Raw genomic sequence first — 19,226 nt, forward strand, 5'->3', positions numbered from 1 at the left:
GTCTAGGAATGGTAGAACGATGGGTTCGATGACGGTTTGGATGTACCGTGCACTATTCAGTGTCCTCTCGACGATCACCAGAGGTGTACGGCCAGTGTAGGAGATCGCTCCCCACACCATGATGCCGGGTGTTGGCCCTGTGTGCCTCGGTCGTATGCAGTCCTGATTGTGGCGCTCACCTGCACGGCGCCAAACACGCATACGACCATCACTGGCGCCAAGGCAGAAGCGACTCTCATCGCTGAAGACGACACGTCTCCATTCGTCCCTCCATTCACGCCTGTCGCGACACCACTGGAGGCGGGCTGCACGATGTTGGGGCGTGAGCGGAAGACGGCCTAACAGTGTGCGGGACCGTAGCCCAGCTTCATGGAGACGGTTGCGAATGGTCCTCGCCGATACCCCAGGAGCAACAGTGTCCCTAATTTGCTGGGAAGTGGCGGTGCGGTCCCCTACGGCACTGCGTAGGATCCTACGGTTTTGGCGTGCATCCGTGCGTCACTGCGGTCCGGTCCCAGGTCGACGGGCACGTGCACCTTCCGCCGACCACTGGCGACAACATCGATGTACTGTGGAGACCTCACGCCCCACGTGTTGAGCAATTCGGCGGAACATCCACCCGGCCTCCCGCATGCCTACTATACGCCCTCGCTCAAAGTCCGTCAACTGCACATACGGTTCACGTCCACGCTGTCGCGGCATGCTACCAGTGTTAAAGACTGCGATGCAGCTCCGTATGCCACGGCAAACTGGCTGACACTGACGGCGGCGGTGCACAAATGCTGCGCAGCTAGCGCCATTCGACGGCCAACACCGCGGTTCCTGGTGTGTCCGTTGTGCCGTGCGTGTGATCATTGCTTGTACAGCCCTCTCGCAGTGTCCGGTGCAAGTATGGTGGGTCTGACACACCGGTGTCAATGTGTTCTTTTTTCCATTTCCAGGAGTGTATATATATCACCTCCTTGCTATTTCGTTAACCGTTATCCAGGGTAATTTCTTTTCATGGGCCCTTCATGTTGTGCATTGACCACGCATTCAGTGTCCACAGACTTTCAACCAAGGCTTCGCTCGCACATACGACGGCACAGATATTTCATTCATCGTCGACGAAAGGGTCGTTAGGGACTAAGTATAAACTCGAATTTGGGAAGAATGGGAAAGGAAATTGGGTGTGTTTTTTTTTTTTTTTCAAAGAAACCATCCTGTCGGCGGTATGAATGGCCATCATCCTATAAAGGAGTCCGGTGTGTTATCACTGCGCCGTCTCAGTCGGTCAGAGATCAGAGCAGTGTCGTCCGAACTGCTATTGCCATCGTGTGATATTACGCTGATGAGCCATAACATAACGTGACCACTGTCCACCGCGAGATTGTATGGGGCCTGGTGGCATTGCGGGCATGCGACACAGTAAGGAAAGCATATAGAATGTCTCATAAATGCTGCGACTAACTTCGAGGGACTGTGAAGGGTATCCTGAGGAACAAATTAAAGGTAGGAACCCATGTCTGGAAAGTTAACCCAGCTACGCTACAGAACATTGATCTTACAGGCGCCGGAACCTGCCTCTAGGCCATCCTTCCGGCAGCAACCAAGTCTTGGTTTGCTGACGAACCATAGAGGGGAAGTCTCGGAATGTTGTTTCCTCTTCAGTGATCGCAGCTGATCATCACCATCGCCAGTGTAGAAGATGGTGCTAGCCGCTGCGTTGTTTCCTATGGCTGCTAAGCTCCACTGACCCATGAGATGACTGTTTAGGCCACAGGTTTCCATCCACAGTTTATTTTTCTCCTGGAGCCCTCTAAAACCTCCATTTTTTCGGTATGCAGAAGAGAAATAAACTTCAGATGGAGTCCTATGTCCGAAATTGTCATCTAACAACAGAGCATTGCATTTATAAGAGACGTGGCTTGTCTATGCAGCACTTAGCTCCATCTTCTCCGCTGGTGAACATTACAATCAGTCGCGATAACTGAATAACGCCTGCAGTTCGTCAGTGTACAGAGCCATGTTTGCTGCCGAAGGGTTGGACTAGCGATACATACCAGCACCTATAACTTCAACTCTCTGTAACGTCGTTGGACAACGTTTCCGGACATGGATACCTGTCGTCTACGTGTTCCTTAAGATACCCTTGACAGTCCTTCTAAGTGGTTCTCAAGATATGTGGGATGCCCTGTATATGTGTGGCAAAGATGTATGGGGAATCATTTTAGTGCCAATACGGGCAGAAGATAGAGAAATTGATTGATAAAAGTGACTTTGGGAGAGGACAGATTGTTACGGCCCTCCGCCTGGGAGCGGGCAACGGCGAAACTGGTCAGTCGTTGGCATGCTGCTGTCGCAAGCTTCTTCAGAAAGTGGTTGAAGGATGGTTAAACGACAAGTAGGTGCAAAGGAGTTGATATCAACGCCTCATCACAGAATGTGAAAATTGGAGGGCTACTGTCTCTGGTAAGCAAGGTAAGCAGCAATCTGTGACAGATATGACGACATAGTGCAATGGTGACGCAGGTACAAGTGTTTTGTAGAACACCGTTCCACGTACATTGCTGAACATGACGCTCCGCAGCAGACGACCGCCACGTGTTCTCATCCTGACCTAACGGCATCGCCTCTCACGACTGTAGTGGGCACGGGATCATCGACACCTGACACAGCATCAGTGGAAATATGTCAGCTGGCCGTATGAACGACATTTCTACACTACTGGCCGTTAAAATTGCCACACCACGAAGATGACGCGCTACAGACGCGAAATTTAACCGACACGAAGAAGATGCTGTGATATGCAAATGATTAGATTTTCAGAGCATTCACACAAGGTTTGCGCCTGTGGCGACACCTACAACGTGCTGAGATGAAGAAAGTTTCCAACGAATTTCTCATACACAAACAGCAGTTGACCGGCGTTGCCTGGTGAAACGATGTTGTGATGCCTCATGTAAGGAAGAGAAATGCGTACCATCACGTTTCCGACTTTGATAAAGGTCGGATTGTACCCTATCACGTTTGCGGTTTATCGTATCGCGACATTGCTGCTCGCGTTGGTAGAGATCTAATGACTGTTAGCAGAATATGGAATGGGTGGTTTCAGGAGGGTAAGACGGAACGCCGTGCTAGATCCCAACGGCCTCGTATCACTAGCAGTCGAGATGACAGACATCTTATCCGCATTGCTGTAACGGATCGTGCAGCCATGTCTCGATCTCTGAGGCAACAGATGGGGACGTTTGCAAGACAACAACCATCTGCACGAACAGTTCGACGACGTTTGCAGCAGCATGGACTATCAGCTCGGAGACCATGGCTGCGGTTACCCTTGACGCTGCATCACAGACAGGAGCGCCTGCGATAGTGTACTCTACGACGAACCTGTGTGCACGAATGGCAAACCGTAATTTTTTCGGATGAATCCAGGTTCTGTTTACAGCATCATGATGGTCGCATCCATGTTTGGCGACATTGCGGTGAACACACATTAGAAGCGTGTATTGGTCATCGCCATACTGGCGTATCACCCGGCGTGATGGTATGGGGTGCCATTGCTTACACGTCTCGGTCACCTCTTGTTCGCATTGACGGCACTTTGAACAGTGGACGTTACATTTCAGATGTGTTACGACCCGTGGCTCTTCCCTTCATTCGATCCTTGCGAAACCCTACATTTCAGCAGAATAATGCACGACCGCATGTTGCAGGTTATGTACGGGCCTCTCTGGATACAGAAAATGTTCGACTCCTGCCCTGGCCAGCCCATTCACCATATTACTCAGCAATTGAAAGCGTCTGGTCAATGGTGGCCGAGCAATTGGCTCGTCACAATACGCCAGTCATTACTCTTGATGAACTGTGGTATCGTGTTGAAGCTGCGTTGGTAGTTGTACCTGTACACGCCATCCAAGCTTTGTTTGATTCAATACCCAGCCGTATCAAGGCCATTATTACTGCCAGAGGTGGTTGTTCTGGGTACTGATTTCTCTGGATCTAAATGTAATCATATGTCAGTTGAAGTATAATATATTTGTCCAATGAATACCTATTTATCAGCTGCTTTTATTCTTGGTGTAGCAGTTTTACTGGCCAGTAGTGTAGATACACCAGGTCGATAGCCATGATCAGATACGCTGTCATGCAGGAAAATGGCTGACGGGAACATGCACTACGCCATTAAGTTTGGCGATGGGGCAAGAGTTGTGCTATGGAAAAGAGGGACACTCACATGGTTTTACGGTAGTAATTGAAGACACCACAGCTGCTGCGGACTACCTGGAAATTATCACGAACCAATTGCCTCCCTTTATGTTTTATGACTTGATGGTAGGTTATAGCAGCATCCAGCAGGATATCTTGCTACAGTGGTCCGAGGAAAAACAAAAAAAACAACTTAAACATTGGTATCATGCAATATTTTTGTAGTGTAATATCTTGTACAGACATATTTTATTAACATGACACGTTCCACATCATTACGAAGAGTCATATTCATCATCTATTGAACAAGTATTAATCTAATCTAATCTAGGAGCTTGACACTGAATTACCTGATATGTCGGGCACCAAATGCGCCAAATCTGAACCCAATGGGCCACATGTGAGCCGCTGTCGGTCGCCAGTTCTGTAATTTACGGAACTGCTTAAGCTGTGCGTAGATGTCTTCCTGCCACATACCTCCGTAAATGTACCAAGGACTTGTCGAGTTCATGCCATATAGAACTGCCGCTGTATTATGTTCCAAAGCTGGACCATAAAGCTAAAAGCCATAAAGACTTGGCTCGTCCTTGTAAGTGTGACTTTCTTCGGTTTCTTGGCGGTTTGAATAACTTCCGCCACGTTCACTGTGCATCTAGTCTTCCTGTAACGTGGAGCACACTCGACGGGTTGCTGCAGGAACGGACGCCGCCGGGGAGGCGGCCGCGGCGTTGGCGTCGGCGTCCATCGTGTTCCAGTCGGTGGACGAAGAGTACTCGGCCACTCTGCTGAACGCCGCCATCGAGCTGCTCAACTTCGCCGACACCTACAGGGCGCTCTGCACCGACTCCATCCCCGACATGGCTGAGTTTTACACGTGAGTCCTACCAGTACCGTGTTCCTCGGCATCATTAACTCCTTTAAAATTTGCTCTAACACTGGAGGTAAGCCGTTCAACTGGCAAGTAGCTACCAAATGTTGTTAATGTTTAAAAATAGGATTTCTGGACAGGAACATAAGGAATTTGTAATCACCTTGACCTGCGTGAGTGATAATGACTGTTCATGAAGCTGAACAGGATGCAAACAGCCACCACGTTGAAATTTATCTAGTAAATAGTCTTCTGTAGTAGCTACCCATCGCCGAATCTATGAAGTTGCAGAGATTAGGCAATATGTGCCATAATGGTTGAGTAGTGGAAGATAACACCAGTACCACCTGGTAGCAACCGCCATTGAGGCATCATAAAGTCGTGGCTACTGTACAAAACCGAACCCAAGTTGATCATGCTGTGTACACAAAGGCACCTCATTACCGTCACGCATGAAGGTGGCCCATTATGTCGATGACGAATGCAATCTGGCATCGTTTTCCTCGGAGCCTCCACGCAATGATATTTCCACCGTGATGATGTATTCAAAACTGGAGCTTGTTTCGCAAGACGGCGTAGTGGCCCTCCCGTGTCTGTGGCTGTCTTTGAACGCACCACAGTCATCGCGTCTCCTCCTGTTGCCGTAGCAAGAGAAACGCAACAATTGTCACCGTGCTCACACTGTGTAAGCTCCAGACGTCGTCGTACTGTTCGTGTGGACACTACCCATTCTGCGGACAAACCACTTTCCAGTCTCGAGGTGCGCTACACGGCATTACGATCCTGCACAGTGGAACGAACGCTGTTGAGACGTGCTCTCATATCGTGGGATCCGGAACAACGCTGAATGGAGGTCTCGATGGGCAACTATCCTGCCGCTGTGGAATACCAATAAATGCCGCGGAACGTATATCCATTTTACATCTTTCATAACATCATGTTCTACTGCGCAACCAGTGTTCAAATACAATTTTAGAACGACAAATTGCCTGCATACTAATGTGTTCAGTGCCTGTGTTCGAAGTCATATTGGAATAACAGCTCAAATACGGCATGTGTGAGCGCTAACGATGCAGGGTATATAAAGTGTGTCCGGAGGACACGGAAAAAAGTGCAATCATTGTCGTAATGCGGAAACGGATTGATTTAGCTGACACTGGAAAGGCCATCACCATTGGCTTTCGAGTCAAGGTTGGAAGCATGTCCGAAACGGCAAAATTTTTTAAACTGTTCACGTGTCCCTGTGGTTAAAGTATTCCGTGAATGCAAAATGGTCTTATCCAAAACAGCCACCGAGCGAACTTTGGTGCAACACGGGCGAGAGATGGCCGGTATGATGGACGGCTGCGGAGACGTGTACGGGCGAACAGATGCGCAACTGCTGAGCAACGGCCGCTCAGATGGACCAAGAGGCTACCAACAATGACACCTCAGTGACGGTTCGCCGAACGTTGCTCCGTATGGGTCTCATCAACAGGCGCCTGGATTTTGCAGCCACCCTTACTGGTATACATTGGAGACGAAGGCTTGAATTTGCAGGTTAATCCCGCAGCTGGGTGTCCACTGAAAGGTGATAGGTAGCCTTATCAGATGACTCACGTTTTGTGCTGCATCTGTTTGAAACGTCTAAAAGAAAAAACACTGCAACAATCGTCGGAAGGGTCCAGCCAGGAAGAGGGAGCCTTATGGTCTGGGGACTGTTTAAGTAGCATTTCTCGCGTGATCTCGTCATTCTGAAAGGCAAAATGGATCAACAAGGGGATGTACCTATCCTTGGGGCACGTTCAACCCTCCATTCAGTCTGCTTTTCTTCAGCACCATGGCACCTGCCAACATGACAATGCAACACGTCACACAGTTTGCACTGTACGTTCGTGGTTCAGAGAGCACCAGGTGGAGTTTACCGTACTCTCCTGGCCTCCAAATTCCACTGATTTAAACCCATTCGAGAATCAGTGCGATCACAACGTTCAATCCGTCATTTATAGTGGGAACATGCGTCAAATCACGTATGACATGTGATACATCTGCGATAATTTATTTGCCACTGATGATGGTGTAAAATCGAAATCGATAGCAGAATAAATAACGTTTCCACAGACAGCACAGTGTTATGCATTTTGTAAAATATGGTTCAACCAAAGTTGTGCTATCAGTGAAACATACATATTAACTGGCAATTCCTGTAGGTGATTAGTGACCAACGACTCATAGCAATAGTAGAGCAACATAACCAGCAGAAACAATACGAGATGCTAAAGACGAGTGTATGGAATATTTATACCCAATTGGGTAAAGATAAAGTGAACGAAAAGTGTTGGTAGGTAGCTCTTTTACGCGCCTGGTTAGCCGCGCGATCTAACGCGCTGCTTCCCGTGCGGGAAGGCCTGCCTCTCCCCTGCACGAATCCACCCGCGAATTAGTGTAAAGGTCCGGTGTACCGGCCAGCCTGTGGATGGTTTTTAAGGCGCTTTTCCATCTACCTCGGCGTATGCGGGCTGGTTGCCCTTATTCTGCCTCAGTTACACTGTGACCACAATTGCTGCCCAAACAACATTTACACGTACACGTACACCATACTTATTCTACGACACAAACATCTGGAGTTACACACGTCTGGTATGAGACGTTCCCAGGGGGGAGGGGGGGGGGGGGGGGTTCACTGGGGGCCGAATCGCACAATAACTCTGGGTTCGGTGTGGGGCGGAGGTAAGGTGGGTGGACTGCTGTGGCCTGTTATGGGGCTGTGAATCACTGAGGACTACTGCGGGACGAAGCTTTCCTGTCGTTTCTAGGTCCCCTGTTAAATACATGCATACGTAGCTCATGTAAGACTGTAAGAAAAATCTTACATCATAAATTTCATGGATACAGTATCAGATAGATTTAGCATACGGTTATAAATCTGTTCACGAAGCTCAAGCTGGTAGCTTTTCGATATAAGTCTTCATCGACGAAATTTCTTGGCTTTTTCTGAGACAAAACTTTTTGAGTTTGATTTTGACGTATTACTATGGCCACAACTAGCATGGGTAAAATCGGGTGAATGGAAGAGATATAACGTACTCGTTCTATAACTTACGTGCTTCCTTCCATTCAGAATGGCATATATAACTATTACGTAACACGACAGAGGAGGATAGATTTTTTTCAAAAAGCTCCTCATGACTGCTTCATAATTTGAAGCGCTCCAGAGTGATATTATTTAACGTCCAGGACTACCAACTCAGTGTTAAAAAGGCCTCATTGAAAAATTGGCATTAGCAATCGCCGCAAGTGATGAAAAGAAACCAGGGAAAACGTGTGAATTATATGACTGGAATTGGTGCTCCTATGAATAAGAATTCGGTGTATTAAAAACAATATCACATATTTTCTGGTGAAGCTGCGCAGTGCGTGACATCAATTCTTTGGTCGATAGTTTGCTGTGGTCTTGCTGGTCTTGAAGACCAAGTGGCACAAAGGTTAAAGTGTGTACCATGGTGTGTTCTTTATTAAATTCTCATTATCTCTCCCGTACTATGATATCTGGAAACTGAATGGATCGATTCTCGCAAACCACAAGCGCTACATTATAGCTGTTGTGCTCATTTCAGGTCGTCCGGCTACACAGATGAGCTGGTGTGGGGGTACGTTTGGGTGTACAAAGCAACTGGGGACGAATCGTACCTGCAAAGGGCCCTAGAGCTCTTCGAAGAGTTCCAGCTGCAATACATCTCCAGCAACCTCAGCTACGACCAGAAGACGATGGGCATTGTGGTAATGTTAGAGAATTCCTAAATGCTAATGTCTTACGACCAATAGGACAATTTCAGATGACTGTTTTTCATCTCGGTCACAATACAGAACAGTACGTAGTCTTTCAACGTATAGTCGTTATACCGTATCTAAACGTGTATATGTGGCAAGTTCAATGTTGTACTCTATTTTTTTTCTGTTGCACCAAAATTTTTCTTCCCACTTGCCTATTATAATCAAAAAACCTTAATCATTAGTTTAACGTGTTATGGTCTTTGTTTGATTCTACTACTCTTTCTCCTCTGCTGCTCCTTCCAGCTCCTTCAAACCCTTCTTGGGTGCAATAACAACTATCCTATCATTTGTCCCTTCTACTGGTAAGAATCTTCCGTATGCTTCTTTCCTCACTTCTGCTTTTCAGTATATCTCCATGTAGTACCTTCTCTGTTAATTCATAACATTCTTCGATAATTCCTGTTTTCAAATTGTCCCCATCCCACTTCAACACAATGCTCTAATTGCTCACTTTCATGAACTTCATCCTCGTTTGTGCATCAGTACCTGATACTAGTTGAGGAATGTTTTCTCGCCTGTACCAAGCTACTGCAGATCTCTTCGTTGTACACAGTGCGAATCAGGAGTAAGTGCAGCTATTTCTGCTGGGGACTGAGCACGGTGTACTGAAAAACGTTACATCAGTATTAACGTCATTTGCAGATTAATAATTATAGCTATTACAAATCGTATGCTTTAGGTTGTACAGTACCTCCAAGTACATACGGCAAGAGCAAGCTGTTAATGCTTATTTCCCCTGGACAGGAGGTCAGGAGTTGAAGTGTGGACACGTGGGTGCCAAGCGGTTTGCCTATACTGAGAAGTGCACTCCTACTAGTGGAGCAGTTATGACCATGCAGAAAACTTCAGGTAGTAAATTATGTGATGAGTCTATGGAAAGACTGTTCGATGCAGAGAAAAAACAAGCCAACCGACTGACCTGTGTACATATTAAAAGCACTCCGTCTTCAGGCCACGAGTGGCCTACTGGGACCATCTGACCGCCGTGTCATCCTCAGTGGAGGATGCGGATAGGAGGGGCGTGGAGCCAGGACACTGCTCTCCCGGTCGTTATGATGGTATTCTTGACCGAAGCCGCTGCTATTCGGTCGAGTAGCTCCGACAGCGCTTAACTTCGGTGATCTCACGGGAACCGGTGAATCCACTGCGGCAAGGCCGTTGCCTGTGTTCGTATTAAGGCAGCACGTAAAAAATATGCACTTATGACCGTTACATTCTGTGTGTAACGTTTCCTCGTATAGAGGCTACCATAATTAACAACGAAAATTGATATGTTTGAAAGTACGTAATAATAGAAGCAAACAGTTTCTAGTAAGCAAGGGTGGTAATAAAATTGTGCCACGGACTTCAGTATGAAATTTTGTTATAGTTAACACAAATATACAGGGTGGGGCAGGGAAATGGGAAATTATGAACGTTACTATTGTCGACTGTGTAGTCCCGACATTGTTCAGAAGCAGTGGATAGTTTTTGTGATGTACGAGCGTTTCTCAAGGAGGATGACTGCGGCACAAATAGTATTTACACAGGATTAACAGCTAGGACGTCATGGCCGTATGTCATCCGTTCGTATGATTGGAAAATGGGTGCATAATTTTGAGGGAACTAGCAGAGGTTGAAAGTACAGCTTCAGCTGTAAATTATTTTCACACGACCGGTTTCGGTCTGTTGTGAGCCCATCCTCGGGTATCGTAGTTGTGCCGTGATTCCCCTGTTTGTGCTCATAGGCAGCACACCGCGTCTGGTATACGCAACGCTCGGGGACCACAGCACAGCTACGACACCTGAAGGTGGGCTTATAACAGTCCGAAACCGGTCATGTAAAAATAAAGTAATTTACAACCGAAGCGGTATTTTCAACCTATGCTATAGTGCTCAGTTGCGGATATTCTGCCAACAGTATTGTTTGAGGTAACTGTTTCAGGATTGAAAAAGTACCTCACGGTGGCGTTCGAACGGTACGTTCACCAGAGAACTTTCCAGCTCCTACAGTTTCCGTCGAAAGGAGCTTTCATCGCTCCGTTCGGCAACATGCATGTGCGCACCACAGATTAGGCGACAAAGAATAGTAAACGAATTGAAATTCGGCCACTATAAGCCACACATTGCGGAGCAATTAAATCCGCGAGATTGTGTCATAGAGAATTTAGGACACCAGCGCCCTTAACAGAATACGGATGTCAGACGATGCCAACTTCGATCTAAACTGATGTGTTAGCAATCATAGTTTTCGTCACTGGGCGCAGAAAAATCCTTGCGGGTTTCTCGAATGTCCTTTACATACCATCAAGGATAAAGTATGATGCGCTGTATCGTGTCATAGTGTCGTTGGACCTTATTTCTTTGAACGTAGGTGTGGCATTGCAGCGATATAACATCCTAACACCCGCTCTGTATGTTGATATGATTGGAACATTCATTATATCGAGAGTGCATCACCTTAACATCAAAAACATGTTTCAACAGGACGAAGCCATGTCCATAATTACTATAGAATCGATGGCAGCCGTTCGCCAGTTGCTTGCAGGCGCGTCATCTTATGTAACGATGACATTCAATCGACTGCGAGATCCCCTGATCTTTGTGTATGCGATTTCTTCCTCTATGGACATCTTAAAATAGATGTGTATCTTGCAAGGCCTCTCACGTTAGCAAACCTCAGGGCGAATTTCTCAGTTTGGCCACGAGTCTGTAGCAACTGATGAAAATGACGTATAGTGTAACTAGTTGTGTCTTCCTAAGCGAGACTGGGCTACTTAAGCTAACACATTCCTGCCTTATCTGAAAGAATCGGCCGTAGGATTTCCTTCCACCTGTTTCCTAGAATCTGTCGTTCATGTCGCTCACAAGAAGTTCTACTAGCTCACTAGATTCGTCAGGAGATGCAAGCAGGCAACTTGTGATTATAAGTGGATGTACAGATAGCCAATTTATTCAGGTTAAATTCCAGGGATACTATTACGATGTATTTATTTGTGAATACAGTTACAATTAAATAGCCAGAAACGATTCATCTAAAAAAGTTAACGGAATTCGAGAGTGTGGTAAGACAAACTAATGTGTAAGAACAGGCTCCAATTATATCCCATCGCCGAATGACTAGAGTGGCATACAGCCATGAAAACTTAAATGCATCGTGAAACTTCGTAGCCCTTAGTGCATCGGCGACAATTTAACAATATTCATTTGTCTACTGAATTAACTGGTTTACTGCGTAGTGACAGTGCTGCAATGAAGCCGTGATGGCCCTTAGGCTCCTCCTGCAATTTACTATGCCAAAAGTGGACTTTAATAACTAATATTTATAAAGAAAATTCTGAGTTCCACACCACACCGATAGTTTCCCTTAATACAGATTTTCGCGCAAGGTTCGTTCCCAAGGCCCGTACCAAGCGACGTCGCGCAGCGGGCAGCACCCTGGACTCGTATTCAGGGTGACGACTATTTGAAGAAAAGTTCATCTCAGGCGCTGCAGTCATGGACTGTGCGTCTGATCCCGCCGGAGGTTCGAGTCCTCCCTAGGGCATGGGCGTGTGTGATTGTCCTTAGGATAATTTGGGTTAAGCAGTGTGTAAGCTTAGGGACTGATGACCTTAGCAGTTAAGTCCCATGACATTTCACACACATTTGGACATTTCTTGGAAGAATAGTTCCGAGGAAGCTAGATCATTATAACGAGTGCGAATAGAACTGTTTCCTATATAAGTTGTTTTGTTTCATTGTATATACGTACTTTTCTTTGAATTTATACAAACATATAACACGAATGTATTCAACATTCGCTCTTGTAGGTAAACACTTTCTTCCGCCAACCCCCTTGACAGTACCATGTTATGCCCCCAGTTAATAAGGAATTCCTTGTTAAGGTAGGCAACAGATTCAGTTTTATCACCATTAGACACGGACTTAATCGAAGAGTTACATTTCAAATACATGTTTCATTATCAGAGGTGGCTGTTAACGATATTATAGCAAATATGCCAGAAACAGCTCATTTGCGGACCTGTGTTTGTCGGAACGTTAGTGCTTTTGTTATCGTGTGCTATCTCATGTGTCAATTTTAGCTGTGCACCTTTCCCGAATTTTCCTTTCTTCTGTAAATGATTGAAAGTCATGAATTCTTAATTTTTAATAGTTGTCAGAGTTCTTTTCACTGTCGGCTGAGATTGTTGGCATGACCGACTTCTGATCATATGTAAGACGCACCTACTGTTCCCTATAAAGCATTTGTATGTGGCAGCCGGCAATCTCCAAAGATTATGGTCGATCATCTGTTGCACTTTAAAGTAGTATTGACACCCGAGGAACATACTCGAACGGCAGAAACCATAAAATTCCTAGCGATTTCTGTCACAAAAATATACAAAACTTTCAATGAAAATCGGTAAAACTTCTTCATAGTTATCACTATAAATTTTGAAGTCGTTTAGAAACCTCAGCGATAGTAAATTATAGGTTTAAAAAAGTCCAAATCTCAATAAATTATTTATTTTTAATTTTGGTAAACTATTTCGGTCTATATGACTATCTTCAGATCAGAGGCTCAGGTAATGTGTCGAGTTGGAACACATGGACTGTTGTGAGTGTCGGTTCCTCACTCATTAGAGCCTCCGGTCTCTAGATGGTCATATAAACCGAAACCGTTTATCGAAATTAAAAATAAAAAATGTAATGAAACCTCGAGTGTTCTTCTGTTAAGACAATTATTACTACATTAAGACTCTGTAGTTGGAAAATCGAGAAACGAAACGTCCAAAATCTGTGAACTTGCTCGTAATGAAGAGACAATGCATCGATGAATTCAATTCGAAAAGAAAATCGAAGGTGAATGTTGGTTTGGAAGAACAGTGGATTCAGTTTTCCTCTCCAAGGAAACCAATGTCTATAACACTGAATTAAGTTGAATGACTGGAACGGGGAAAAAGTTTGCTCATTCAACAAATTATCTTTTATGGAAATTTTTATCGTCATTGTAAGGCGAAATGGTGTCTCAGCGTTGTGCTAAATCGAGTGGGCGTTTCGAAACTGTACATCTGCAGCACTTACAGAAAAAGAGTGAATTCCACTGAAGAACTGGAAGCGTAGCAATAACAGACAAAAAGGTAAAACGAAGAAATCACCAAAAGAAGACGTATAATACAGAATAGGGAAGCGATAATCGACGAAATTGCGAGGAACAGCTATACAGAGATATATAATGGAACAAAATATCTTGAAAGTGGGGACTACCAGATGTTAAGTGAGAGAAGAAAAGAGAAAGGAGAAAGGAACATTCACCTTATATCTTCTTTAAGAAAGACGTTTTCTTTCGTAACGTAATGAAATAATAAAAGGTTGCATTGGAGCCAGACTTTTGAGCGCGCTCTGCAAAGCAGCGTCAAGACCAGTTCAGGTATCTAAGGAACACCTCCCGAGTGTACTGAGAAATTTAAAGAGACCTTTAATGAAAGGCTTTTTGTATTTTTAACAGAGAACGCCTGGAACAGATACCAAAACTCTTTGATGCTAGTCTTCTCCTCTGCGCTACCTGGGAATTTACGGATAAAAGATGCAACTTCTGCGACGATAAGAAAAGAAAACGAAGTTTCAGAGCGAAGAGGCCATCTTACGTGAAAGGTCTGAGATACGTAGCTATTATCGGAGTCTCAGACCGGTAATTGAATCACTGCTTTGCCGAGAGTGCCAATCTCTCCTAGGATGTGTGCAAGATGTAGGTTAATATATGCCGTGAAGGTTAAGTTTGCGAAAGACTGATGCGATCGAAAATGGAGCAGTAGCCGGCTGCTGTGGCCGAGCGGTTCTAGGCTCTTCAGCCCGCTACCGCTCTGCGGCTACTGTCACAGGTTTGAATCCTGCTTCGGACATGGATGTGTGTGATGTCCTTAGGTTAGTTTTGTTTAAGTAATTCTAAGTCTAGGGGACTGATGACCTCAGATGTTACCATTCTTTCTGCATACCAGTGACACGTTAAAGTAACTGTGGAGGTAGTGCAACTTTATCTCCAAAGTAGACCACAAAGATTCAGTAACATTGGGGTCTGTTGACCGGTGGCGCCGGCCGGAGTGGCCGAGCGGTTCTAGTCGCTCCAGTCTGGAACCGACTCACTACTACGGTCGCACTACGGTTCGAATCCTGACAGGGCCATGGATGTGTGTGGTGTCCTTAGGTTAGTTAGGTTTAAGTAGTTCTAAGTTCTAGGGGACTGATGACCTCAGATGTTAAGTCCCATAGTGCTCAGAGCCATTTGAACCATTTTGACTGGTGGCCAGGGGAGATGTGGCATGTCATCCTTGTACTCAGAAAACCAATCCTGGACAAAGTGAGCTGTGTAAAACGCGGCCCTGTTGTCTTGGAACACAGCACTGTCATTAGGAAACAAACATTATATCATGGGAGGTACAGCCAAAATTGACAAATAATCCTCGACAGCAACGCAGTCTTGCAGTATAACCATGAGACCCATGGAATGTGAAGATATGGCTGCTCAAATCATCGCAGAATCCCCGTAGCGTTTCACTCTTGAGACATGAACTAGACGAGAAGTTGGGAACACTATGAAACAAGACTCACATCACCAAATGACTTTCTACCATTGGTCCACAGTCCAGGTTTTATGGTTTCGGCGCCAGGTTTTCCTGCAATTTCCAGCTTATGGAGCTGTGTTAGTGGTGAAATTTTCTGCGAGAGCGGCATTCAGCTCTGCGGTGAAGCTGTGTCGTCATCTTCTTTTTCGTCACAAGCGTCTTTAGTAAACGTGCGCCACGGTCACTCAACGCATATTTTCGTCCGCGTTGTGACGCAGCGGAGGATGTTTATCCGCTTCCCTGTATGCAGTATGATCTTCGATACGGTGCCACTAGAAACATAAAACACTTCGTCTAGCTTGATTACGAAAGTTCGCACCATGCTAACACCAATAATTTGGCGACGTTCGAGTTCACTTAGCTGCGGCATAATACAATCACGGCTGCACAGAGCACTGTTCTGACCACAACTGATAATTGCAATGTGCTGAGGACACTGCTCAGCTGCAGCTCCTGGTCAAATACGACAGCGTAACATCTACGTCTACATCTACATCCATACTCCGCAAGCCACCTGACGGTGTGTGGCGGAAGGTACCCTGAGTACCTCTATCGGTTCTCCCTTCTATTCCAGTCTCGTATTGTACGTGGAAAGAAGGATTGTCGGTATGCTTCTGTGTGGGCTCTAATCTCTCTAATTTTATCCTCATGGTCTGTTCGCGAGATATACGTAGGAGGGAGCAATATACTGCTTGACTCTTCAATGAAGGTATGTTCTCGAAACTTTAACAAAAGCCCGTACCGAGCTACAGAGCGTCTCTCTTGCAGAGTCTTCCACTGGAGTTTATCTATCATCTCCGTAACGCTTTCGCGATTACTAAATGATCCTGTAACGAAGCGCGCTGCTCTCCGTTGGATCTTCTCTATCTCTTATATCAACCCTATCTGGTGCGGATCCCACACTGCTGAGCAGTATTCAAGCAGTGTTCGAACAAGCGTACTGTAACCTACTTCCTTTGTTGTCGGATTGCATTTCCTTAGGATTCTTCCAATGAATCTCAGTCTGGCATCTGCTTTAACGACGATCAACTTTATATGATCATTCCATTTTAAATCACTCCTAATTCGTACATCAGGTTTGGCCAGCATCTGCATTCACGTTCAAGCAGGCAGTTTCGACGATGTTTCCATATTTTTGTCCAAACTCTATAAACGCAGTAAATATTCATCATAGTCAAGCCTTACGACAATATTTCCCTCTTAATGAATTATGTACTGGTACCGTGCGACATACCATACAATGAATTCTTACAAATATGCTGCTCTGTTCCTGAGAAGCATGTGAAATTAGACAAGATAGTGGGCCGTCGTCCTAGAAATAGTCACGGATAATAAAGTAATTCATTTGACGAAATTGTCATTGGTGATAGTGTTGAAAAAAAAAAAATAGGTTTGGGATAATATTTCAGTAACAGAAGGAAACCTTGAGTAGTTCCTGCACCTACTGAAATGCTCCTGTTAGCAGTAAGGTTCGTTTCGTGAAAATACTTTCGTTAATGGAAGAAGTAGAAAGATTCTTGGTCATGTGGACGGTTCATAAAAGGTTTCTCCTTCTAATGATTCTACCTTATTTATCATTCTCTCTTTCTCTGATAATTACTTCTTTGATTTTGATTCTCATTATAAGTACGGGATTCTATTTTAGTTGTTTGGAATAATAGCAAACCAATGAATTAAACATTAATTTATTTTACTGATTCCCGTACTTAAAATCTCGATAATAATGTCAATCTCCTGGTTGCCTTTATAATAATAAGCTAACGGATAATTTACTGAGGTAATGGATGAGGACTGGATGTATTCACATTCATGCTAGTACTTGTGTGCTGGAGTCATAGATTTACTGCATACCGGATTTTATTTCATGCATCACGATTATCATGCTGTAACAAGTTACAACTAATGCAGCACAGTCGAATGCTATCTGGACATTTTCTGTTCTAGCTCGGTTTACTTTTCTGTTTGTCATTACATTTGCTACTCAAACTGAGTTTATTTCTATGAGAAGGTCCAAGAGGGGACCTGTCAAAATGCTTGAAGATCGCCTGTACAATTAGACCCATATAAAATCAGACCTCGACTGCTTTGGAAAGTTGTACTCTTGAGCTGTATTTGATAACCATTTCTTCTGTTTCTTCTCTGATGAACATTTGTAAGTGGCATTCATTACAGTACCCTACCTCCATTCTGAAATTACGTAACAAGTTGTGTATATAGCAAGTACTGATGGCAAGTTATCATCGTACTGCTAAAATATCAAGAAAGGGTTTCAAACATTGGATAACTCTTTTCTTCAAAAAAATAATTATGATAATTGTGTGTTTCACTATGTCCAACAACGTCTGGTACTCAGAACTGAAGTAGAATCAGAATTTCACAACAGACTTCAAAGAGCTTATCGTTAATAAAAGGGTTAGCAGAAGGATTAATGTTCTTCGGTCAAACTGAAGCAGGAGATTTGTGAGGCTTTTCGATGGGTTTGTGAGTAACATAATTGCCTGGGTTGCAGGCGCTCCTGGCGGACATAACCGGTGACGAGCAGTTCATCACTCTGCTGTCCGACCACTGCACGTACATGGTGCACCAGCAGCAGAGGACCCCACTGAGGCTGCTCTACCTCTCCGACTGGGGCAATCTCCGGCTGGCCGCCAACGTCGCCTTGACCTGTCTCAAGGTGAGTGTGTCGGAAATAATCGTCCAGAACTAACATGACTGTCGTTTGAGGGGATAATAATTCATGAATATGTATACAATACGTTATCATTCCCTTTGTTTACCCGTTGATAATGTCATCTGCATGAGCAGCCGTTAGTGAAGTAGCAAACCGATGCACCTCTGTTTTCTCTCCATCTGCCATTAATGTCAGAACTAACATAAACTAAGGTGTGTGTTCTTATTTAACTCTACTGTAAGTCTTTATGCAACAAAAGACAGAATGAACCAACAATCCACACACTCCGTTCCTGCACTATACTATACAGTCAGTGAAATGTTTTTTATTCTAGTCTTTGATCATAATATCAATTCTTTTGACGATGGCCGGTTTCAGTCCGTAATGACCATCCTCAGATCTACAATATACAAATATATAGATCTAGTGAGCAGTGTGTCTTTCAACACAATACAGCAATACGTATCAAAATATACTGTATACGACTAGGGAAATGTACAGATAAAATACGGTAAAACGTACCTTTTCTACACCATGCCCAAAAGTGATAAGGCCATAAGGGCATCGTCAAAACATACAAATATAATCAGAACAGCATCGTCACATAGATCTAAAATAAGGTGTAGCATAGGCCACAGCTTCCACACAGTCATTATTGCAACTGGTTACTGAAGTACAGTGGCTGCCAGAAATCTGTTTGCCTGCATCCTACCTAGATGTGGCTGCTGTATAGCGACATTTTACCATATTTTATCTGTACATTTACCTAGTTGAATATACACTCCTGGAAATTGAAATAAGAACACCGTGAATTCATTGTCCCAGGAAGGGGAAACTTTATTGACACATTCCTGGGGTCAGATACATCACATGATCACGCTGACAGAACCACAGGCACATAGACACAGGCAACAGAACATGGACAATGTCGACACTAGTACAGTGTATATCCACCTTTCGCAGCAATGCAGGCTGCTATTCTCCCATGGAGACGATCGTAGAGATGCTGGATGTAGTCCTGTGGAACGGCTTGCCATGCCATTTCCACCTGGCGCCTCAGTTGGACCAGCGTTCGTGCTGGACGTGCAGACCGCGTGAG

The 19,226-nt window shown here is 44.8% G+C and overlaps 1 protein-coding gene across 1 annotated transcript in view; it reads left to right on the forward strand.

The window, feature by feature from the left end:
- LOC126278365 (endoglucanase A-like) overlaps window positions 1-19,226 on the forward strand; it is a 49,106-nt gene that overhangs the window by 17,823 nt on the left and 12,057 nt on the right. Inside the window, exons 4-6 of the mRNA XM_049978433.1 lie at window positions 4,888-5,065; window positions 8,656-8,818; window positions 17,966-18,130. Coding sequence (XP_049834390.1) covers window positions 4,888-5,065; window positions 8,656-8,818; window positions 17,966-18,130 — 506 coding nt within the window. The remainder of the gene's footprint in view (window positions 1-4,887; window positions 5,066-8,655; window positions 8,819-17,965; window positions 18,131-19,226) is intronic.

Source organism: Schistocerca gregaria, chromosome 6, assembly GCF_023897955.1.
Source record: "Schistocerca gregaria isolate iqSchGreg1 chromosome 6, iqSchGreg1.2, whole genome shotgun sequence".
NCBI classification, from domain to species: Eukaryota; Metazoa; Arthropoda; class Insecta; order Orthoptera; family Acrididae; genus Schistocerca; species Schistocerca gregaria.